Genomic DNA, 27,099 nt, shown 5'->3' on the forward strand with positions numbered 1-27,099 from the left:
TGCCCCCCCCCCCCCCCCCCCCGTTCATATGCACGACAGTTTTCTCCGTTTATCTATATCAACGATACTTTGTATCAGCGACAAGGTGTATAATAACATTTACTGGCTAATAAAAGAGGTATATTTTATAAAAGGCATGTTATATCATATTAATTTGTTTCGTATTTGTTTATTTACGAGTACTCAAAAAAAAACATGGCGGCGCCCATGAAAGAAGGGTACACTTCCGGTTACTCGCATAGTATATCATGAATAAGCGCATGCGTAGTCAGTAAGCCGCTGGCGCGACTATTACAAAACAGAAGTACAGCATGCCCATAGAATGTGTGTGTTCAGACTGTATTATATGGTGCATATTTGCATTTGTGGAAATTTAGTCTGTCAAAGGTACTAGCTTCTGCCTAAGTGATTATCTTCCCGTATCATATGCAGTTTTAACTTTACATTTAAAGTTTCATGTAATTTCAGAAATGACGTTATCTAAATGAAAAAATAACAAATGTGTTTGCCAATTTGCGTTGTATAAAATGTACGATAGTGATGGCTTATCATATACCTATGATACACCTTCATCATATATAATATTAAATCATCTCTGAATGTGTAAAATAATATTGTTCTACTGAAATATTTCATCACATGCTATACTTATAACAGATGTTTCATTTTTATCTGCAAATGATCCATCTTCGATGCGATATTCAGAAAATAGTTCATTTTTTTTCATAATATATTTGTGTTTTCTACAAAAATAGTACCTCCAAATTTCAGTGCTATAAGTTTGATGATAGGGATTTTATAAACCATGGACAAAGATTCTTGTCTCAGTATGGACGTACTTTTATTTGTTTGTTTGTTTATTTATTTATTTATCTGTTTGCCATGATAAAAAATGGTGAAGCTGTTCATTTAATGATTTTAATCAGATTTCAGCACATTGCTGCAACATATGAACTAGAAAATACAATACACAATAACTCATACAAGAAATTAATACAATTTATAGACATTAATTATCAATTTGTATACTTTCCAATAATTTCTTTCCAACTCTGTTGAAATGTATTTTTCTTCAAATGTGTATCATGTCATGTGTGCCTGTGAAGTAATGTAATTTTGAACATTTTGATCACCATTATTCAAATTTGACCTTGGAATATATGTGTGACTACCTGCCCAGATTCAGAATTTATAGAAATGAACGCTATGTAGAAGTTAATGCGTATACATATTATATTTACACCTGTATATTACCAGTATTATACATTATGTGTTCTATCTCTTTCTATGGTACATGTACATGTACACTGATGTATATTATACGTCAGTGTATCATGGAATGAGATAGAACATTTAGTCAAACATGAAAATTCTTTAAATTGAAACCAACACTTTTAGTTCTGATTGATATGAATCTTTAACAAAAAAATTCAGCAGCTTGCAAAATCATTACAGCTCAGTACATGAAAAGATGTACTCTGAGCCGATAAACAGACTGCGTTATTGAAAAGTTAGAGTTGAGGGCAAAGATTATTCTCTCATATTATCCCAGCTAGTTCATTCCATTGGCAATTGTGGAAGCATAACGTGTATTTTGTTGGGAACAAGGAAGATTATGAAAGGGAAAAATGCCACTTTGTCATTTTTGTGTCCTTTACATGCCATATAGCCTGCACTATTGAATTGAAAACGGATAATACATGAATGGCTGTTATATATATGACAATAACGCTAACACAGACAGCTAACTCTTCAATAGCACCATTTTGCAAAGAACACAACTCATAATTCCCCGGGACTATACCGGTACCTGCACGTAATGTACTAAATATCACCAGACTGACGACAGTCAAAATGTTCCAGAAGATTTGTCAGTCAGCGATGAAACCCAGAGACAGATAAGTCAATTCATCATACAGTGATTATAGTCATTTTGTTTGCATACATAATCTATACTGATATATCAGTTTTTACACGGATAATAATATTCAACACAGCTGTGCTCCGACCGTCAAACAAAACAACATCAACATGCTTGATTTGGCCTTAATTATTATTTATCACAAACACTGATTTGTATTTGATTTATCTGTGTAGGAAATATCTTACCATGATTGATAAATGAACCATGACAAAATGAAGTATATTGTGCATTTTTGGACAATATTATTTTTCGTTCTTTTTTTATCTTCTTTAATTCGGAACAGAATCCAGGATTATTTTAATCTGCAAGTTATCATTTAGGTGTATTGAAAATTCTGTACTGTTCAAAACAGTGTCTGCAGGACATTATTAACAAACATGGTTTAGATTACATGATGTATGCTGACGACACCCAATATATATATTACATGCGATGGTTACCAGGTTCCCATTGCCACGATGGAGTCGTGTTTAGACGAGATTCGGGATGGATGAGGGTCAATATGCTTGCACTTAATGACGGTAAGACAGAGGTGGTACATTTTTCCTCGAAATTTGGGATTGAGGGAATTGTCCCTCGTTGAAATTTTCGAATTGGTGATGTCAGTGTATAACCATCTGAATCAGTTCGCTATCTAGGTGTTACATGGACTCTGCCTGCACCGTGTCAGACCATGTTACAAATGTTTGTAGATCAGCATCACATGCGATTTGGAGGTTAGGAAAGATTCGTGATCTTCTTGACCAACGTACCACAGAGAAACTTGTTCATGCCTTCATTACATCACGTTTAGATTATTGCAACAGTCTAATTCTTTTTGGTCTTCTGAACTTTGAAATACGTAAACTCCAGGCTATTCAAAATTCAGCCGCTCCGCTTGTTAGCAGAAAGAAGAAAGGGACCACATAACACCAGTACTACAAAATTTACATTGGCTTCCAGTCCAGAAACGAATTGATTTTAAAATTCTTTGTTTCACTTATAAAATTATTACAGGCCAAGCCCCCGACTATCTAGCAGAAATGCTTACAGTACGTCATACTGGTCGTACACTTAGTGGTGAGATCATTTTGCATCAGCCTGTTTGCAACACGGCTTTTTATGGCAATAGAGCCTTTTCTGTATGTGCTCCCCATTTGTGGAATGCTTTACCATTTGAGATAAGGCTTGCTAATTCTTATAACAATTTTAGAAGTCAGTTAAAAACTTATCTTTTTAGATCATTTTATTCCTAGACATTTTTTAAATTTTATCTCTTCGCATTTTATTGGTGTTTTCTCGCAATTTTTTTTTATAATTTACCTTGTTTTTAGTGTTGTGTAAAGCGCATTGAGATTTTTAAAATGTAATGCGCTCTATAAGAAATAAATATTATTATTATTATTATTACATACACATGTGCATAACATCCAATATCAGCTTCATCAATCATATACAGTTGGAGTATATCAATAAATTGGCGAATAGTGTGATATGGTACAGTGTATCACGCACAATCCCAGGTCACAAGTGAAGAAACTCCTTTTACGTCTCATACCTGTCAAGTGAATTTTCCGACTTTACATACAGGCAGGTCCACTGTGATGCGTACATGTAGTTGGATATATTCAAATGTACTTGAATGTAGACAACAGAACTGGATGATCTCCTCATGCATATTCATATTTTACGATGTGAATATTTATTTCAGTAGCCTGACATTTTATCCGTACATTCATACATCTATAAATAGATTTGTAATAAATGTGCAATATGACTCCACTGTGATGTCAATGCATATAGGTGGCCCAACACAGGATAATCCCACCCTACTTTGCCGCATTTGATGCAAAAAAATTAAATATGTGTTTTCCCAATGATATATATAAAAAGAGACATTTGAAATTTCATGATATTTTTCAGTTTGGAAATAAACCTGGACCTTATTTTTCAAAGGTGTATCCTTCCTTCTGACCTTGTTACAGAACCATATAGATTCTTTGAATTTGAGACTAAATTACCAGTTCCCAAGAGAGAGAAGGTATAATGTGTAAACATGATGCAGTACTTGATGATAATATGTACAATGTATACAGACAGTAAATGTAAAATATTGGCGTCTATACTTTCAGTTCATTGATTAGGTCTACACTGTCATCAGTGTAAACGTCCAAATGGTAAAAATGTAAAAGTTGACTACACAGTCCTGCCATGTTTACAAATTCATGTCAGGTTTTTAATTTTATATGCGGCATTTCACCCGATATGGACTACTGCTTATGGCTGTTGATGCTAAAGTACATGATCTTTGCGATGGACGGTTTCAAAAAAATGAGAATTTTTGGCAAATATGTTGAATGTTTCAACTTTCAAGGAAATGGGATATTAAAGGAGTAAATAAACAGCAAAGTAGGTAACTATACCCTTTATGGCAATTTTTTTAATTTTTGTATGAAATATTAAAAAAATCAGTTTATCGTTAATTTGTTAATTCATTGTGCTTAGTCTTTCAAAACAATATACGCTTTCATAGATCATGGTTCAGTAAACCATTCAGTATTTTGCTACAGTTTTTGGTACAATTGTATGCCTAAAGACCCTTGTGCTGTGCAAACGTAGCTTAATCCGTTCCCCAGGTAACAATATATTACGTGCTGTCCATCTGTGTCTCCAGATTGATGTGTAACACACTGGAGGTATATATGAATTGGCTTGTTAGCCAACTCACTGATAATTTTAATTTATTGAAATGGAAATAAGATGTACCCTTGGGGAGGATTATCATCTCAAAAAATGATCACTTCTAGGTCAAGGGCAAAGGTCAGTGACACCTGCGCATAATTCAATTCATATGCCACTGTTATATGATGGCACCAAGATTAAGTAAAACAAATTTCAATTTTTAATTTGAAACCATCTTTTATTGACATTTTTGGTAAGTTGATGCTGTTTTTGACAACATATAGCATTCAGCAAAACTGACATTAAAAACACACACACAAAATGTAAATGGGTTTATGGTGGATAATGCTTAGTGCATGAAAAGGATGTGTCAGGATTAGTTTAATCCGTAAAATGAAAAATCTGTACTGTTCTGTAGTGCAGTGTAATAAAGCAAGAACTGCTGATATTTCCTGTGGTATTTAATCTGAACTCGCTTCATTTATCTAGTCTTATATCCTGAGTTGTTATAAAATGTTATTTACTGCACATTGAAATTGGTTCAAACTCATGATGAGCAATAAAGTTAGTGTCTTTTAACAGAAGTCATATGATAAACAGAATTTTACACACTGTATAAAACAGTATATTACTCCATACCTACTTTTTGTTGAAGGTAGTGCAATTATTGTACATATATCTAAGGGGTCTTATCATCAGTCCTTTGAACTCTTATCAGAAATACATCTACCAGAAATAAAAAATCCATGCCATCAGCTGATGGACGCCCATACAGTACCTGACTGTCATAGTTTCAATACGCTGATCATGACATTTCTCATTGCTTTACCGTTTTGCCCATTCATTTTTAATGACCATTTTATCGAAATATTGTTTGTTTTAATTAGAATGCAGCTCATAATTTATCCGAAATTTCATATTTTAATATTGTTTGTTTTGTGTTAAAGATCGGTGTTTTTTGAGAATTCTGATGAAATATTCCAATAGCTACTGGTATATATATTTATTCTCTCATGTGTTGAATTTATGATTATTGAATTGGAAATTTGCAAAATTTTCACCAAAATAGAAAATTTGATTGTTTTGGTGGAACAGAAACGTGAATATTGAATGTATTTATGTACAATATGTCATTTGTTATTGAAAATTTAGTTAGACAACTGACTTGACAAAAACGTTAAAATGCTGATCAAGGATATAAAAAATTTCTTGGTTTGCTGGTGGGCAAACCTTGGGTATATCATTCATCAAGCCACGTAGAACACAGTGCAAATTTCCAGTGACAGTTTGTAAGTTTCGTGAAAAGACTCTCAGAAAAGCAGCGTGATCAGAATAAACCGTGCCTGACAGATTGCATGTATGCGTGTCTGTTGATCAAATGGATACATTACTCCAGTGTGACTGCAGTCAAGCAACACAGTGAGACTTCTATGGAAAAGTCCATCAATTCCCAGTGGGTGGATGGATTGCTTTTTACCCATTCAACACATGTAGAATTGACTAAAATGGCTTATAATACAGTCTGCCTTGGGATGACAGTGGGAAATTAGGTACAAAGGAAATTAAATTCCAGTATAGATGCCAGCTCAACCTGCTGAGAGCTTTCTGTTGAATTAAAGGGTTGATGGTAATCTGTGACGCTGCGTTCATTTGTTGGTTTCTGTTGTGCATACATGTGGGATCCCTGCTGAATTTTTTTCATATCCTGTTTTTTGATTCCTTAATCACTGTACCTGTACAGCCATCAGAAGAATAAATACTGCCGGTGATTTGACACAGGTCAGTTACGTTTGCAAAGAGAGTCAACATGCAAATCCACAATTTAGTATTTTTTTAGAATCTTGAATGTTAAGAATTTTGTAAATTTAAATTTAAATTTTAAAATTTCAATAATATTGCAATGGTATTACAAGATGTGAGCGTGTGTGTGTGTGTGTGCATGCATTAGACAAAAACTAAAACAGAACACATACATGTACCAGTAAGTTGTTGAGGTATTATGGTCCTTTAATTTGCATTTCAAATGTTTGGCCCGTACTGTCCACCTGTACTTTGCATAGATCTGTATTTCGGTAAGGATCTTTCTCTAGCATGAGGTATTATGCAAATTTCTTCTCAGTTTTAAGTCATGTCCATTTTGTACATTATTTTGTTTTATGAATCGCGCAAGTGCGGCTGATAATGAGCAAGCTCTATTTCTGGGAATGAACTTTCAGCAATTATGCTTAATGTTGGGTGTAAATTTCTGTCAGGAGTATCCTTTGAACATTATAAATCTGGTGAAAATTACTGAAACTGTCAATCCTTTCCCCCAACAAAGTTATACTTTATAGTTGATAATTAGCTGAGTTAATTTAGTTGAAATAATTCTCAATGTTTTGGTGAACTTGCAAATCAAACAATCTTCAACAAGTTCCGGTGATGTGTTGTTTACTTAATGTGCCCATAATCATCATATAGAGATGTTTATTTTTGAAATTATTATATCAAACGTGTAAAAATATTACATGTAGCTTTTTGAACTTGAATTCTTCTAGTTTTTGAGATGTCCTGAGCTTTATTAAACAAGATTTTCTTTAAAAATTCAGCTTGATGAAAAAAGATTCATCAAACCATGCAAGCTAGGTCATGTTTTACTTTCAGTGTATCAAATCTCCTGTATCATGCTTTGTCATCTAATAACACTGGAGGATAAGATAGCATGTAATGCTATGAGTTCTTGAAAAACTGGGTTCCCTATTACAGATACCATAAATAGTAGTTGTATATTCAAATCACAAAATAATACTGTAGTCTTGAGAAGATATGTTATCTGTACTCTTCTGCTGACACTATGTGATTCTCATCATCATTGCAATTGTAATAATTTTAAAAAATTGCAGGTTATATGTGTCTTTAGATTGATTGTTTTGCTTAACTTTCCATAAAAATGTGCATTAGATACAGTGTATGTTGAAAGATTCTTGATAAATATTTGGAATAAATTAGTGTAATTCATTCATTAAAAAGAATAATTTATTAATAATTATTTGTCATCACAGAGTAGACGTTGACAGAGAATTGAGACAAATCCATCTGCATTTTGAGCTAAAAATATTCTTGCATTGGACTAATTGTTTGTACTCAATCGGTGTAGCACTCATCCTGATTAAATGCCGTATCCTCAAGGATTCAGAGCAATCTCATTCCATGGAATAGAAACAGTAGAGATAATTGAACTCTCATATGGCTATGTCTGCGGAAATTCCACCTTTATGTCAAATACAGTGTGCAGCAATAGTTTACAATTGTGTGTTTTTATCTATCACTGATTTTACATATCATACGTTATATATCATCGACAATGATTTGCAGTCATTGCAAATTTTAGTTTATCCTGTATTTCCATTTGATATGCCAAGACTGCTGTCTGGCTTTGTGGGCGGTGTCTGCTGGCAAAAGGTCATTTCTGTCAGGAAGAAAGATTATTCAGCTGTCTCCTGTATCTTTCCATTGGGATTGTTTCTTATCAGCCACACTCACATAACCCTGTGGAAAGGTGCATTTATATTATCAGTGTGGTACTGCCTCACACAAGCTGAATAATCTGTATTGTCCTTTGTCACCTGATCTTGGATAAATACACTAGAATGTGCTTCCACCAAGCTGATAAAATATTCCTGCATGAGAAATTTTGTTTTTAAAATTTATTTTGTGTGTGAAACCAATTCAGTTTTTGAGGGTAATCAGGAATAAATTGTGAATTCAACTTTAAATAAGGCAGTATTGCTTAAGGCAATGAGTACTTGGGCCGTGATAGAGTAATTTTGAGGACAATATATACAACTATTCAAATATGGTCTTGAATTTCCTCCTGTCAATTAGGCATTTGATCAACTGGTTATTAAACGAAGCAATGGCATGACAACGGCAAAATATGTCTAGCAACTTTTGTGGAGTTTGAGGCAGGGGTTCTTTATTTATAGTGGAAATTGCTTAAACTCCTTAAATATTCAAATTACAGCAAATTTCTTTTGTTCTCAATGGTAGATGTCTAATATTTAGATGGGCATATTTAGATTTTTACCCTATAGTTATCCCTATATACCAAAAATCGGACATCCAGCTCTATTGGCTTGCTCAGAATTAGATATGCGCATAATTGATGAGGTACAATATGTGGTGTCATAAGGGTGTCCCATCATACCAAATATGAAGGGTGTAGCACTTGTGGTTACTGAGTTGTGGACAAATATATATATTTGAGGTCAAAGGTCATTGAGGTCACGTGACATTTTGTCAAAATAATTGTATTGCTAAGTTATTCCTATATACCAAAAATCAGACCTCTAGCTCTATTGGCTCGCTCAAAATTAGATCTGCGCATAATTAATGAGGTACAATATGTGGTGTCATAAGGTGTCTTATCATACCAAATATGAAGAATGTAGCACTTGTGGTTACTGAGTTGGGGACAAATATATATATTTGAGGTCAAAGGTCATTGAGGTCACGTCACATTTCGTCATAATAATTGTATTGCTAAGTTATTCCTATATACCAAAAATCAGACCTCTAGCTCTATTTTGTCGATCAAATTTCAGTAAATTTACCTTACCTAGATGAAATTTTGTCTATTGGCTGAAATTTCGCCGAAGTTTGACAAAATTGCATCGATTTTTCAGATTCATATCCGACATTTTTGAGTTTTGAGTGCAGACAGAAATAAGTTTTGAGGCAACATGGCTGCGACCCCATGTTGACCCCTACCTGCGTACGATGCTATGTGCTACAGCTAACACACAGCATCGTACGCAGGGCTAGCGAGAGAGTTGCCGACATCGACGGTTATTTACCAGAAGTGAATAAAAGACTGTCATTTTTGGAAGCGATCGAGTAGCTGAGGTAGGCTTGGATACGACTTGGGCCCAAGAACGCTGAATTTCGGCAGTAATTTGGCTTTTTACGTAAAGTCCCAAAATGGATTTGAAGTCACCGACCCTACGTACGGGTCTTTGCAGGGCTGTGGTGAGCGGGGCGATTAGCTGTAGCGGAACACACAGCATCGTACGCAGGGCTAGTTGACCCCAAGTGAAAATGTGTTCGCGATCAAAATTTCCTATATTTTTTTCAGAATTTTCGACAAAATCATTGCTTCTTAAATCTTTTGTAAAATATAAAATACTAAAATAAAAATGCGATGTGCCATGTCTCCAGATTTCTAAAATATCGTTCGTTGACCGTTCGACGGAATACTCATTTCGCAAACTTGTGACGCAGTTGAAATTCAATACTGACCGCCAAATAATCTTAATGAGGCGAGATCATTCTAGACATCCTCCAAATTATCCAACCATTCGCGTTAGAGTTCAGCTCGCTTAGAGTATCATAACATTCTTCGGCCTTCGTTTAGATCGACCCTAATCTCTCCCATTTAGGAAATAAATACACAAGCTACCTTGACAAAACTTCGTGCACCATCGATCCAGGACCAAACGCACTACAAATCTGTCACGGTCTTGACGTCATCATCTCCTTACATGGTAATCGGCATACCGTATTTTTAGCAAAGAGACACAGAATACGTCGGAGTATTAAGTTTCAAAACGTATTACATTGTGTGATGTTGTCAAAAAAAGGTAATGTTACTGCAGTGGTATAAATTACAAAACACAAAAGTTCAAATCAGTTTATTTTGGACTGGCTTTACCCAACATTTCATATTGTTTCTTATGCCAGATTTGACCACGTGCTTACTGGCGACCCCTTTACATGCAAATTTTGTGTCAAATGGTGTGCTCTCCTGGAAAAACAAACGTACGATTTCTATATGAAGGAGGCGAAATTTGCCCTCAAAACTCGAAACCACCCCTTTATGGGGTGTACCTAGCTATTTTGAACGAGCTTCTCGAATCTGCAGCTCTATTTCGAAATGATGGTCTGGTTTTCTCAGCTCAAGGATAAGTGTTCCCCATCGCTGTGGGCATTACTATTCTCAACTGGGGGTGCAGTTTCCAGTCGTAATGTTTTTTATTGTATCCGGGATATAAAACCTTTCCTTTTCACAATTTTAGTTTGGTTAAAACTAGTCAACATCTTGTCAGTGATTAAACATGTTTCAAGTTTAAATGTTAAATTCTGGTCTCGAGCCCTCTTGTTCGACCAAACTGAAATTACCCCTCCCACTTTGGCTCGTCCAGTGGGTGTAGCAAGGGTCGTGCCATCGCATAGGAAACGGAGGGTGCATTAATTGTTGCATTTCGATGCACATTTTGATTATATTTAGAAGATTTTGTGGCAAAAACTCAGATAGAGAAGCATTAATATTCACATCTCACTTATTCAAGACTGGCTGAGAGCAGCACTTCCATTCAGTTAACATCATTACGCCATTTATTATGCCAAGAAAGATGAAGCCAAGACATTTTGCCCTCCCTGGTCTCAGCCAGAAATGGTTATACCTTACAGAGTCTTTTCCCACGGAATGAAAACAAATGTACTTGGGCTGAGGCCCAAGTACAATAATGAATATAATTTCAAATTTTTGGGGTAATTCATATATAGCAGTGTGTGTGTGTGTGTGTGTGTGTGTGTGTGTGTGTGTGTGTATACATACACAGTTATGTACAATTATACATTATTACATACATACCGGAACATACATACATATACATACATTACATGTACATGCTTGTTTTACATATAACATACATGATGACATGTATATTAGTTTATTGGATATATGTATTATTTTCCATGTCCTAATTGTACTTTCAGTATAACAAAATAAAGTACATTAGTGCAAATACTTTATGTCAGAAAAAAGTAATGACTTCACATTTCATTCTCGTTCCAAAATTTTTTCAGTTTCCCAGAGTTAACATAACGTAATCTGTGAATTTCAAATGTTCATACAGCACAGATGAATGTCGGCAACGTTTTCTAATCAAATTGTTTGCATACTGACACGTTGTCTCCTGTGAGTTAATAAAAAATTACTGTTTGAAAGGCATCGCTGTAGGGCATCAAGAGCAATCATGGTTATTACTCATTGTGTTGTTATCGTCTCTGTAAAGATGAAGTGAATTGAGAGGAATAAATGAATTGTCTGTATCAACAGCTACGTAGCATTTTGTCAAATGGAAAAGCTATGTTGTTGCTACTGTTTTGATGAGTACAAACATGAAAATTCATGTTTACAAGAGCGTGATCCCCAAAAAATAAAACTTTGTATTGTGTTGTTTCGGTGATATTTCTGCCAACAACACAAAATTGACAAAAATCAAATATTTCTTTGAATAGATTCTCTGTAGACAGGCCACAGATGTGCATTTGTTGAGCAATGTAAAATGAACATCTCTTCTGTTTCTCAGCTTGGTTGGCATTATTTGAAATGAGCGGAAATCTGTCAGCCATGTAAATTTAGAATGATTGATTTCTGTAGCTTATAATTTGCATTTTATGTCTCTTTTCCCCAGCCTTGCAAAAGAAGAGCCAATTAATTAATTTATGGATTTATATTTTTAGCCTCGCCTGCAATTTGCAAAAGTCACATTTTTAAAAAGTGAAAAACAGTTTTAAAGGTAAAGAGAGTAAAACAAACTACTCCATGATAATTTAAATAAATAATGATATGGGTACATTTTAATATTTGGCTCAAGGATTTCAAATCAAATTAAAATAATGCTAAATAATGTTCGACATTCATCCGATGGCATCCTAAATTTCTGTGTTCAGCAGTTTCCAATTTCACAGAATTCACCATCACCTCATCAATTGTGACCTCATCAGTTTCCAGATCTCTCTGACCAATTCGTATTTATTGATGGACTGGAGTGGTAGTACTGTGGTAGTACAGTGGTAGTACATGAAATGCCATGTCCCGTTTCTTTGCCATGCCACTCTGCCTCTCAAGTGCTTCTCTCGCTGTTGCCCCATTTCATAGTTTTCCGTGCATACTGTATGCTCTCCCTCCTCTCATAATTTTGGCCACAATGTCCCAATCGTGACTGTGTTTTGAATGCATGGCTACTTTTGCATTCAATTCAGTGCAGTGCCATTTCAGTGTTATGACAAAGTTATTCCCAGTGCTTTCCTGCCAATAGCATTCTCCACAGCTTTTTTTTTTTTTTTTTTTTTTTTTTTTTTTTTTTTTTGGGGGGGGGGGGGGGGGGGGGGATTGTTAATTTACATAACAGTATACAATTTACATAACAATACATAATTTATGTATTCTTCTGTTGTGCAAATGGGTTCTTTAGTATTCATTAACATATGAATAGATTTGTCCAAGACACAGGGGTTGCCAAACCCTAAAAATCCCTGTTTTGAGAACCCTGAATAAGCAATGGAAAATGATGACTGAATCTAAGTTTTGACAAGCAGTTGAATATTGAGTATTTGAATGCATATCAGACAGCCTATCTGTTCTGATAACCATCAGTTTAATCCAAAATTACATATTGGTCCAGTGATAATGAGAATGAAGCTTTCCTATGCAGGGGAACAAAAGTACAAGCCACACGTTGATTTCACCATCAATGATTTCAAAAAAGGTCTGACGACATACAGTCTTTCATAAATGATGTGTTTGCCTCGTCTAGGACACTACAAAGCTGAATTCAAACTAGCTACATGTATGTTGATATATCACACACTTGCACTTTGATAGAAATGATATATTGTGAAATATATCGACAAGCCAGTTAAATGACCTGGTTCATGATGTATGTACAGATCCATCAATCTTGCAAATGCAGTACATTTTATGTGCGCCAATGTTTTATCAGTCCCATATTTCTTCATAGGCTGATGTAGATGTTAACAGACCAACAGGAAAATGAATGCAGTATGCTATGCTGCAGTAACAACAATTTCCCTGGTAAAAGATAAAAATTTTCATTACTTGAACTTTAAAGACATCATGGCGTATTGAATCACTGTCACGGCCAGTGTAATAGTCAGTAATTGTTCAATCAAAATGGTCAGTTTTTTTGAGGATAACTATGGCTGACCAGTTAATCCATAAGGTTTTCTACTTTAGGTCTGCGGGCATAACTATGTTGCCTGATGTATGGCGAGACTGTTCACACGATTTTGACCAACCCCTTTTTTATGTTGTTTCTTCTTACTAACAAATAATAATTTGAAAGTCATCTGGGAATTGTTTGATCTAAATAGAAATGGAATAGATTTTTTTACACCTAATACAAGAAGACACTCAAATTCCTAAGTGTACATGATGTGAATTTGTATATATTGTGTGTAGCTGCTTGAATTTGTGTCTGAGGATATGTTTATACACATGTACATCTACTAGTATCTTGCATGTGTGTTCACTGTTTGAATTAGCATGCAATTATATAATTAACTTGTCAACCAAGTCATAATTGCTCTCACATGGACTTTTTCATTAACTGTTACATTGAATAAAAGCACATATGAATTGTGTTAAATTTAGAATATCATGGTATGTTGTATGTCAATTGGTGATTTTAGAATGTTGACCTTATTTGCATATGAACCCTTTGAGTGTTGTAATTTTCCCTCCAAAATTTTGGTGCAACATTTACTAATTTATGAATTTTTCTGTTATTTTTTTTGATAAACCAAATGGACATCAAAATTCATTGGCTGCACTTTTTTATCAAAATTTTGGCAAATATCTGAAAAAAAATTGACTGGAGTGTATTTTATAAATGTGACAAACATTGACTTTGGCGCTGCCAGGGTTAAAGATGTTTCCGACACAGAAATTTAATATCTCTCAATATTAATAATTAAGTTACTTTTGTAAGAGAGAAGTTCACCTCTTTAACCAACATCTCTCACTGTTGAAGAAAATATCAGCCTTTTGCCTCAAACAAAATAGTTTCGTTCATACTTTCAACTCTGTGATCCATTTTTACTTTATCATCAACATCAGAAAATTAGCCATGCTAAGGGAGAAACATGTCCATACCGACCCACAATGCATACTTAAACAACCAGCACTTTTGAACCTTTTATGATAATTTCCCCCAGGATTACCCTAGCTATATCACTGTCATCTAGCCCTCACATCTTCAATGCCTTGATGAAATATTCATGACAAGAACAATTAATATGCAAAGTCTATTTGCATATAAATATTCTCTGTCATGACAGTGTCAATCTGACGGGATATAACACATACGGGAAATTAATTCAGTCTTTGAATATTATGTGTTAGTTGCTGTCTAAGAAAGTAGAAGAGCTAACTTGAGGTCTAAATGAAGTCAGCAGGCTTGTCTATGATATTCTCATCAAATTAACATCAACCAATGCTATTTTTGTCAGGATTTTCACTCAAATTATTTGTTCTGTCACGCGAATGCTGGTCAAATATCACAGGGATGTATAATGAAATGTTGAATTCAGAGGCTGGTTACAATCTGTTTATTATCAAGGATGAAGCATATGTCAAGGCTTTAGTAGTCAAGTGACCGACTACTGAAGTTATTCAACTTTCTTAATAATGTTGAACTCATTTGAAGATTCTTGACCCTCATCTAAGGCTGTTTCAAGACTTATAATATGCTGGTCATCACGAGGGAAAACTTGCTTGTTGTTGTCAGGCAGATAATCCAAAACACTTTATTTCTCTAAGCTGCTTTTGAAAATTCTATTTCAATTGACTGTTAAGCTCCACTTTCATTATCCTGTAGTCATGTACACCGTACACATGTACTATCCTTTCAATACGTTTTGGTTTAAATGTAACTCCCAATCATAAAACGGTATACATGTACATGTGTGGCTTATCATGTATGGGTTGTAACAGGAAACGCTGCTGAAAATTAAATATCAGGAGAGTCCTTTAAGAATACAATGAAGTGAACACTTGACTTCAAAAAGAAATCATCAAATATTATGTGTAGTCAGTGTTCGGTGTGGGATGCAATCAGACTGCAGGTAGACATCTTCCTATTATAGATATGCAAAGTAGACCCCTCAGCTTGCCGGAACTTTTACCTCATATTTATTTCAGTCAGGAAAGATACACCCATCTGTTGTTTTTCAAATGACAAAATTTCACAATTCACTAAAATTAAATGAATTCAAAAGTTGATGGGTACTTGCCGTAACATCTTTAATACATCAGTACTTAACTCTGAACATATACTATTAAAATCTCTCTGAGTATTTTTCTTTTCTAAGCCCAGGTGCTGGCAAGTTTGGAATGTATATATAGTACTATTTCAACTCAGTACTATAATTAAAGTTATAATTATATGCAAAGTTTAAAAGAACATTTTTAGGGTTCAAATCTCCCCAGTGCCCACAAAAAGGCCCATACTCATTGATAATAATGGTTAAGGCCAAACCATGGTTGTAATGTGGTACACCTCAATCTGCTGTAACTTTGATGCATTTTCCAGTATTTTTGTTATGTACATGTACAGTGTCATTCTTTGTGCAGAGTTCAGCTTGTCATTACATCCTGTACGGTACGTTTGTTATGTTCAAAGTAATTGTTGAAAAGCAAATTGCCCTCCATACTAAAATTCATTTGTCAACAATAGCGTTGCATTATTTGCATATTATGCTGAGTGCATTGTGTTGATACCTGAAAAATGTACTTGTTATCAAGAACAAAAACCTTAAAGGGACAAAGTCGGCCATTTTTCATGAATTTTGTTTGATACAAGATACTACTTGTATTGTTTGACATGTTGAAAGATACTGAATGAATGGGTGACCATGCATATGTTCGACCCCGGTTTTAGATAAATTAAGTGAAACCATCGCAAAAATGAATGGTCAGACCATTAATTCATTTTTGCAATGGTTTCATGTATCGTGTGTAAAACAGGGATCCAACATATGCATGGTCACCCTTTCATTCAGTATCTTTCAACATGTGAAACAATATAAGAACCGGTAGTATCTCGTATCAAACAAAATTCATTAAAAATGGCCAACTTGTCCCTTTAGGTGCTGAACTAATTAACCACTGAGGAAGGCAGATCGTCCATGTAGCCGACACGAACACCAAGTGTCTGTTACCGGCTACCAAAACTATGGAAAATAGTAAAGAATGAGCTACAAAATCACTATCAGTTTTAAGTTGCAGGTAGAATAAGTCTGTGCCTTTGTAAAAATACTATAAAAATAGTAGAAAGTGAAGAACCAGCTGAAAGTTAGTTGAGGAGACCTTGACCGCATATCATTTGCATCTCATTGTCGGCTACATGGACTGTGTGCCCTGAGGAATTCCACTGAGTACATGTACAATCTACGATCATTTATGTGAAGTTTCTTACAAAATTCTAGTAATACCGTATCTTGCTAAACTCATATTTGTAATTTATAACACACACATGTACCATAATACAAGTCATCCTTGGCACCACATTAGTCATAAAGGAACATAATAATTGTTACTCTTCCATTTTATGTTGAATATATGATGTAACAAAAATTTTGAAACGACAGTGACCTTAAAAATCACTCAAAGAACCTTCTCCTGTCAAGGTCATTTGATAATAAATATTATTTTACATTTGTAGTACTGCAGAATGAAATGAAGCAATTTTTCACAAAGTTTGGCTCTATGAAGTTGAACATTATTGTTGAACACGCACAGAATGATTGATTGAAATTAATGTTTAATCTTTCATGTTTTTGTTTCAGCTGATGTCCATATCAGATGTTCCAAGGTGAGCTTTAAACAAACTGAAGACACTCCGTACAACAAAGTAGTATTTTGTAAGTATCACCATACGCAACTACTATAGTGAACTACGTGACAAAGCATATAACAAAAGACGAACAAACCAGGGTTTCAGGATAAAAAACTCTGGATTCAGGGTTAAGATTGAATGTGCCTCGAAGAGAAAGACTTAAACGTTTGCCCAAACTTTCTTCGATGAAACTTTCAAACATTCAAAATCATTAATCAAGACTGAAAATCAGATTTTGTACAAGACAAACAAATTACTTAATGTTTACTGATTTTTGAAATTCACAATGGGTACATGTACTTCACAGTGTTAACCGTATGAGGCAAAATTTATTAAATTTTTCCTTTTTCAAAAAAATGGGATGGGGAAAATTGTTTTTACCGCAATGAACCCCAATATGCAGTAGATCCGACAAGCATTGTAAAAATTTGAGAGTTTGGATACCTTAAAAACACACTGACAAACATTAATGAATCTGAAACTCTGGTTTGTAGTTGTGTCTTTAATCTGTGCTAATGTTGTATTGGTGTTTCGATTTATCAAAGAATAAAGTATTTGACTTTATATCGGTCAATAATACAAAATGTATGGGTTAAATCATGTCGTTGCATCTAATTAACATTGTATTGAGATAAGCATTTGAATATAGAGGATAAAGAATAAATTATCATGCAAATTCTAGACCTAAGAGTAACTTTCTTGAAATCACAGGAAAAATTCTATGGTTGACTATTAACCGTCATGATACAGAATGTGATAAATTTGCAATTGATCGTAACAATCCTTGAAACAATCTCAAAATCAAATTGTAAATTCAGAATTTTAAAATGATGTACCCCTTCAGATTGTGAAGTACTGGCTGCCAGTTTTGCCTGCATCGTTATAGTACTACAGGTATTCGGTGTGCTGTCTGGAGTTCAAGCATGTTGGCAGATGAAATCATCGCTTTACACAGACTGTGGTTTGATGTTTTCTTTCGCCGGTAAGTTCACATCAAAATGTGTTGGATCATGAAATTTATATTCTTGCTGGATTTTCCTAGATCCTGTAACTGATTAGAGATTCAACAATTATATTATACATCCAATCAACAAGATGGTACCAGTTCTATAGAGGGACTGCTCTTCTGTCATTGATGTTTGTCCATGCATAAAGTTCTTTAACAGTTCAGGATACTATCATGAGGACCATCGTGAAGCTTACTTTCAACATATCAAATACTGCCGAATCAATTGTAGGCTCAGCCATACCCAAGTGGAAATAGGGATGGTAAACCGCAAGTTTCTGAACACAAAACTAAAGAATTGTAAAAGGTCACCGGGATTCTGTTTTCAGCAGTTTTGTGTCCTCTTCATGATGAAGAATTGTGGAGCAAATATTGCAGACATTCTTCTTCAGTCCAATCACTTGTGAGAAGACAGCTTAAATTTATTTGCATGTATTGCCCATACACCAAAACTGAACTGAAATAGTGACAGCGCCTTCTATAGTGATAGTTGGATATTTGAAAAGTTTGCAAACTCCTATTAAATTTTGTTGCCAACTGAAAAAATAGTCACAGCGCCCTCTATAGTGGTAGTTGGGTAAGCTCATATTAAATTTTATTGTACATGTGTTACTTTCTTCAAATACATGTACTCATCTCAGCTGTATGTTGGACTTTTCTTAATCTAAATGTGCATTTTCATTTTCCCTTCAGCCATTTTTGATGCAGCGACAGTAAGTTTATATTTAGTAGCCGTGTTGTATAAATTAAATGAGAGACCAGCTGGCATGGAACAGTATCCGGAGGGATACGCAGACAGCGTTGATTTCGCCTGGTCTTTCTACTGCTGTGCCATAGCATTTCTCTGTGCGTCATTCAGCGGGACTTTGTACCTCCTCATAGCACGCCACTGGAAAAAGCAAGAAATCTACAACCCTGCCGCAGAAGAGGCAAAAGACAAAAATAAAGACCAGAAGTTTACGTACAGGAGAAGTATTATTAGTATTCCAAAACTGTAAATACTTTCTTGAAGTATTATAATCAATGTGCAATTTTTTTCAACAAAAGTATGTTATACTTGCCCATCGTAGATGGATGCATTTCCAACGAAGTTGTTTAAACTTTCAATGCTTTCAGTATATTGAATCATTGCAGACATTTAACTTCTTTTTCAAATTATCCTATATATAGTGGTAATATCTACCAGCACAAGTCAATGCCGTGGCAAAATAATATCATACACATTGAGTGTCTTCATTGACAAAGAGAAACTACCTATTTCATATGAACTCTGCCCTCTGTCGTTTGAAAAGAGAATATTTCCAGGATGTTGCCAATACCAATCAGCTTGGTGATTTACAATCATAAGTAAGTTTTCGTTTAAGACATATAAGTTTTTTGCAGAAATCATAGTACAAAATAGGTAATTGCAGTTTATTATTGAATAACATAATTTGCCAAATGTGTAAGTGAAGTATAGATGTGTGATGACAATTTAATTCTGAAACGTTAATATGATTTGTATCAGTGATGGGGTGTCTAAATTCTTCACATATTTTTTATACATTTTTATTTTTTTTGACATTGTAACTATACAGTGCTTTGTGGCACAACTTAGGTAGTCTTTGGCCTTTGCTCTGTGACCTTTGACACCAATTGTATCCTCCCCTCGTTAATTATCATCACACTCCTCTACATCTTCTGTTTCCTGTCATAAGTCATCACTGTTTTATGTTTTAAAATTGTGTTGCTTTGATTATAGACCAGTTTTCAGGAATTCATAGATTCCTAGGTCATTATTATCAGTAACTGATGATAGGAATCTGAGTAATGGATGCTCTCTTACATAATACAGTTGATTTGACAACAAAGTTATGATGCAGGAAAAATATCTCCTTTTATCAAGAATCTATCAAAGAAAGTCAGCTTCCAGGTATATTTTTTGGTCTTTTAATTATGTTTGTCCAGTCTCCCTTCCTACATTGCCGTTACAAATTGCATTCTTAATTGTTGACCTACAGTTTTGCAGACTAAAGAGCCAAATTACATATGATGGTGTCGTGTCAGCTGAGTTCAAAGGTCATAAAGGTCATTAGAAGTCATTTTGGTGATTTTAGCAGTATAGCAATGTTACATGCAGATTATCATTGAGGTTCATCTTATCTATGTACAAATCTAAACGTGTTATTCAGAATTGATTTGCTTGTTCATCATAACTTCACAGCGAAGTCTATGCAACGTGTCATGTTTTGGTATCATTATTTTTTCATTGGAATGTGCCATTTGTGAATTCATATTTTCTATTGTAACTTTTTCATATTGTATCATAAAGCTGCAAATGTTCATTCATTTCTATTTTCATACACAATCACTTTTTACATATCTCACCCTCATGGATAGTCAGTTTTTTTCATAAACGTCGAAGTGGTAAATTGAGATCATAGCAGGTCCCTGATTAGATGTAATGGTTAGGATAACGTATGATAGTCATGATAGTAAAGACGAGTGATCTACATGAGAGAATGTGATCTGAACATGACCTAGCTGTCCATGTCATTGTTAGCAATGACTCCAGTTCAAAAAATATCACATCTATCCATAGAGGCTGTGAACCCAATGTGTTTGGAAGAAAAACTTTTCTCCAGACGGTTGGAAGATTTACTCAGTACATCACGCGATAGAGTATCAGGCCATGATATGTTGGTCTTGTTTTACACATTGTCAGTTTATCACTGATCACAGATGTGATTTTCACCCAGAGGTTATTTTTCTGTGAAATAATTGATGGGTTAATGGAACAGAATTTGAAATAGGGATATCACAAATTTACTGTGACAGGTGTTAATAGTTTGTTTAATTGCAATGTTTGTTTAATTAGAATGCGAAAAGCAAAGCCACTGGACTGGTACTACAGTACCACTTCAGATCCCAAGGTTGTTTTCTATTGTTCAATCTACCCGTGAATTAGAGTTATTGCAGTTCCATTCAAAGTGTATATAATATTGTTTATGTGCAATTTCCATTGATTTAAGTCTTTCTCGCTCTCTGAACCTAATTTCCAACCAGGCTGCAGAGACCAAAAAATTGTGTTTGTTACCTTTTGGGTGCTACCTGTGATGATATGGTTATCAAAGTTCTGTATCAACATCTGAAAACACATCAGTCTTGCTTGATGTTGAACTGAGCATTCATTCTTCTATTTCGAAAAAGATAAATTTATTCCAACAAAGTGGCACATAAAACAAATCTGAGCATTCACTTGCCCCTGTCATTGACCTGTATACTGCCCTCTATGGCAGAGTTGATGCACTGGTACACTTTATGCCAATTTCCCCTAAAAACTATTGGAAATCACGCTATTGATAGTACCTGCCATCAGTGCAGAAAATAAAAAGTGTAACTTAGCTACAAAGAAGGAAACAATTTTGTTTTTGGTTGTGAATTTTATATTTCATGAAAGAGAGGATTTGTGCCCACCGCTTTTATTCTCATGATATTACGAATAACATCATAAATCTACGTAAAGAAATTAACATAAATGATTCCTCCCGCATGTAGCATCATTTTCACCGATATCACCATTGTATATCACCATTGAAATTGTACAGCTGATACTATACTGAAAGAATGCCCATCAGCTGATGCTGTGAATGCTTGTCTGCAGTACAAGGAATAGAACTAACACGTAATATAATACATGGGATATTTCTACAGTGGATTGTTTTCATGTTCACATAGCTTGTCCATGAGCTTTGCATGTATGCTAGTCCTCACAAAGCCAACAAGACCTGATAATTTTCGCAAAAGCAAATTTTGCTATTGGGTATTGTAATCCATTCTCTATCAAGTCAACATCTTCATCATTACATTTTTTTTTTTCATATCTTGTTCATCAATCCATTCTTGTCAACTGTAGCATATGTGTCTGTTTTGATCACTGATGTTTAAATCGCCCAGTTTGAGGCTCAAAGAGTCCAGAAAGAATAAAATACTGTCACCAGAATTTCTACACCAAGATTTGCAGAAGCTACATGCCAATTTGTCAACAAGTCGGTAATTTCCAAGAAATTTCAGAACAACAGAATTGTTGCTGCGTGTATGGTGGGATAAAAACAAAACACCAAACATATTACTAACAAATGCATTCACCATATAATGAAACAAGAAGAGCACTTAAAGAGAAATTCAACATCAGTAATTGAAAAACTATTCAATTAGTGTACCTGAATTAAAGTGAAATTTGGATGTACATAATCTGTCGCATTATTTTACAAGGAAAAACCCATTTCCAACAGCATTTAACCCTTTTTTGTCCTAGTTCGATTCAATCCTGTTATTATTTTCTATGGAATAGGCCAACCCATCTAAAGCAAATAGAGAAGAAGCGGTTAGAGGCAACCTTCTTAACAGCTTTACTGTATTTTCTTTTTAATTAGTACTTGCATTCACCATATGCTGCAGTTTATTGAGTTATATTTCACCATTTCCAGTTACTCTGCCAAGCACTGAGAAGACAATACCAGTTAAATAATTATAAAAAAAATAATTCCTGTACTTTGCCGAGACTTTATCCAGTCTTTTATCTCAAAACAAACAAACATATAGATACTGAAGTAGATTTGAGAATTTGAAGCTCTTTGAAAAGCATTCAAAGCAAGACATGTATTTCACATTCAGAGATTTCAATTAGATAGGAAAACTCCATGTACATATAAATCATCTCTCCCCATTTAGAGATGTTATTGTTCAAAGTATGGTAAATATTGGAATTTTTGTGTCCAGAGAGACATTTTTCTGACATTTTTTGTACAATCAAGAAGACTGGCATTTCACATTGTAATTTTCTGCAGCTAAGAGATTTAGATAGGACACTGCCTGTAAGGTTTTAGGATATGAGGACTGTTACAATCTCTACATGGTATTTGTGAAAGACAGTATGCAACTTTGAAATATGATTTATCATATAGTATCTGGAATATTTATGAAAAGAAGAAAAATAGAGTATTAAGTAGATTAGTGAAGTTTTAAATCCCGTATATCCCTCTTCCAAACACGCTTATAAAGGTATAGATATAGAGAAAATGTTCAATGTATATAGTTGTTTTATTGTAAATATATTTGAGAAATATTGTACCAAACGTTTATGTTGTAAGGTATTACAAAGAGTAACACTTTGTAACAATGGTTCACTGGCCCTATGCACATTGAAGTTTATTCAATTATTTGTGTCAATAGCAACATTATTGGTTTGCTTGGTTTGTAATTATGATTTGGGTAAATTCATATTTATTGTACATTTTATCAGTTTTTATCATTTATTGGAAGGATTGCTAGCTTTTATATCTTTTCTTTGATTGGTTGTACAATTTATAGCAATCACTTAACTGGGAAACTTTTCCAGTAGTTTCAATCACATCAATCAATGAATCGTCATGCAGTTAATCACAATTTGCTGTGTATCATCTATTTCAGGTGTACTTTTAGCTCAAGTGTGAAATTTATTAGTGGTATACATGAAATCAAACACCTCGTGGCTGATCAATAATATGATCTATTGGATTCTTCTAGACCTCCTAATACATGATCATATCAGAACTGATTTATCAACATGTCTATGTTTTCCAAAGTATCATTTTTTGTCAATATATTCCAAAAAGAGGCTCATCAATATCCGTTGACCTTTAATTACTGTTTACAGAATCCTCATCAATATTTTCATTTATGCATATTTATTACTTTCTCTGACATTTTTTTAAGTTTCACCGATGCAATTTTCTTGTCTCAACAAGATATATTTCCTTATTCATTGAAGAGTATTTACTTTTCATTAGCCATCAAGGTTTCCTTTGCTGTGTTCTAATCTCAAGTACGTTTACTTGCATGACTGTTGCTCTATAAAGCAGGGTTACATAGATATGTGTATAATACTGGTAGTTGACTTCATAGCCTGGTGAAGAGCGCCCTCAGGTGCCAAACATTATACTTTGATCAAGTTAACCGTTGGTGCAGATCTCTTCAAACTTTGTAACCTCTTTATAAATATAGCAACATTGGGCTTAGTAAAAGTGAGGGAAGGAGATGTGAATCGGACCACAAACAACATATTTGACAGTTTTTATGTACATGAGGTTGGATGTAGAAAAGCTAGTCTCAAAAACAATATATAGTCGGCCAACAGTGTTCAGACATATCATGGTTTTACCCAATGTGCCTGAAAAGTGCAGGTATATCAGTATCCACTGACCAACATAAAGATCATCATTGCCCTTTCATGGAAAAGTCGTGGCCAGCTCTATCTTAACCCTGTCACCCCCGTGTTCCTGTGCAGAAGTCCAACTTTGCCATGCAAAACAATAAGGTTGTACTAAATTTTGATGATGCAAAGGTTACCCAGTTCACCTCAGACTCCCTGTAAACAAGTCCACAAGAACCATTGATAACAGTTTGTTTAGGCCAAACCATGGTGGTGAAAGACTTGAATATGTATCACATGATCCATCCATAGGGACACACCGAAGGTATAGAAATATGATGATGCCATTTTTCTTATACTGGAGAAAATTGGCAGATTGACATTTGTCTAAAGTACAAAATGTCTCCCTTAAAGTTTATACTACTCATTTCTTTACAGAAGAGTAAATCTTCTTTAACCCATTCACCACAATGGTTTCACCCAAACCCATTGTGCCTGTTTACAGGGAGTTAGGGTGACGTGGTTAATTCTTATAAAGTTAGGTGTTACTTTTGGATTATGTTACTTGCTATATTTTGTATGTTTTCCACTTGAGGAATATTTGTGTTCTAATTACCCCAACAGAAGCAGTGAAGAAGCCAATTTTAATAGTGGAAAGAGTATTAAGAATAAATAGATGAAAATGACAAGGGAGTTAAGCAACTTTCGTTGAATAGTAATTTTAGTAAAGCTAAATGAAGTAAAATGTTTTATGAAACAATGAAAAGGAAACCTGAATAATAACATAGAGTAAACAGGGGCTTTTAACCATAAACAATCTTATCAATACCACTGCAGAAGGTATAATTTTTGAATGTAGGAGTTATAGGCATCCAAACTCAACTTCATTGCAGGCAAAGGCTGACAATGATTGATATGGAGACCCAAGCTGAATACACTGGGCTGAAAAATTGAAACCTAGAATTAGGAACTGCTGAAATTAACAAGTCTTAAACTTCATCGCCTCAATTTCTGATCTCAATATTTACAATTTACATTTACTTCCAACTTTCAAAGCCTCGATGGCATTGTGATTTTTTGTATTATCAAGTCATGGTGTGATGCTTTTGATAAAGTCTAGATGTGTGATTATATCAGAGATTTTTTACTTCATTTTCATTGATCATAAATGTTAAGTTTTAAAATTCAATATAGCTGCCCTGTATACCAAGCTTACAACGATACAAATTGTACAATAACCCCTATATGTGTTAAGGTAAAATGCACCTTAAGAACAGACTTGCAAACTCTCAAGATTGAACCGTTCTTTTCTGACGCAGGGCATGTATTGATTCATTTTGAAACTAGCAAATCAAATACAGTTTTCACATTTAGTCATTTTAAAGTAAAAAAAGTTCTCTCTTCCTATAGAGTTAATACAGAGTGTTACGGGCATTTTTAATTTAAAATATTTCTCAACTTCTTGAAACAAAATAAATTAGCATAGCAAACCTTGTTTTTCATTCAGTATCATGAAAGAAAAGCTGATCGGATGAGTGAAAGTTTCAAGTGTTCACTGTTTGAGGTGCAAGCTACCTGAAATGCAGACAATGTAGTTCACTGTTTCTAATTTGACTGTTGTCCAATAGGTCAATGAACTGTACTTGACATTTTCAACACCCTGTTTAAGAGAATACAGCATTAGTACATATTTATCTCAAGTACACATATTACATGTCTATGAAAGGCATTTCAAATCACATGTCCAGTCACTTCAAAATTTCTCTGATAAGAAAAAATTAGCAATGTGTATATATTTGGATCTGTGCTATATAACTAGCCACTGTCAGACTAAGATAAGGTAGTAAAATACTTTGTACTCACACTGCTGTTCAATTCCAATTATTTGGTAAGATTGTCATCTTCTTGTCACATTTTATAAATACTGTCAAACTGCAAATAAAAAATGGGAACACAGATATGATTGATTGTCTCCTTATTTGATATCCCTAGACTTTTAATCCCTGAATCCAGGCATTGATGTCATCCCTAGGCTTAGAATCCCTGAATCAGGGCACTGATGTGTTATGATCCCTATACTTGGAATCACTGAATCAGGGCACTTATTTGATATCCCTAGACTTTTAATCCCTGAATCCAGGCATTGATGTCCTATCCCTAGGCTTGGAATCCCTGAATCCAGGTGCACTGATGTGTTATCCCTATACTTGGAATCAATGAATCAGAGCACCGATTTAATATCACTAAACATTGAATCCCTGTATCAGATTGCTGAAAAAGGCACTTTCCACATTGAAAACTTCTTTGAATGTGGCATTTTTTTGTGTTTGGTAACAAGGAGGTGGGAAGGGATAATCTATCTGAGTAATCGTATTGGACTTCCACTTGGATGTGTCATTTATTACAGGGTAGGGAGTTGGGTCATCGTATGTGTGATATCGTTGATTAATATATCCCATTACCTATGACTGAATGGTGTGTGAGGGTACGTGTGAAGGCATTTTCCCCCTTTTTTGTATATGTCTGTTGTTTCAACAATATTCTAAATATTTTTGTTCTGACGACATGTAAGAGAGCACGTATGATTGGGAAGTATCGCCATCCACTTCTACGCACAACTCTTACAATTTCTTGCACACAGTATTTGTATTAA

The 27,099-nt window shown here is 34.5% G+C and overlaps 2 protein-coding genes across 4 annotated transcripts in view; one reads left to right on the forward strand and one right to left on the reverse strand.

Moving 5' to 3' along the window:
- Positions 1 to 26,402, forward strand: part of LOC139150904 (transmembrane protein 114-like) — a 36,402-nt gene extending 10,000 nt beyond the window's left edge. Inside the window, exons 2-4 of the mRNA XM_070723363.1 lie at positions 17,219 to 17,293; positions 18,113 to 18,250; positions 18,968 to 26,402. Coding sequence (XP_070579464.1) covers positions 17,219 to 17,293; positions 18,113 to 18,250; positions 18,968 to 19,272 — 518 coding nt within the window. The 3' untranslated portion in view covers positions 19,273 to 26,402. The remainder of the gene's footprint in view (positions 1 to 17,218; positions 17,294 to 18,112; positions 18,251 to 18,967) is intronic.
- The window catches only part of LOC139150901 (alpha-N-acetylgalactosaminide alpha-2,6-sialyltransferase 5-like), a 417,953-nt gene that overhangs the window by 78,778 nt on the left and 312,076 nt on the right, over positions 1 to 27,099 (reverse strand). The gene's annotated exons all lie outside the window — the stretch shown is intronic.

The sequence above is a fragment of the Ptychodera flava genome, chromosome 15 (genome assembly GCF_041260155.1).
Source record: "Ptychodera flava strain L36383 chromosome 15, AS_Pfla_20210202, whole genome shotgun sequence".
Classification (NCBI taxonomy): Eukaryota; Metazoa; Hemichordata; class Enteropneusta; family Ptychoderidae; genus Ptychodera; species Ptychodera flava.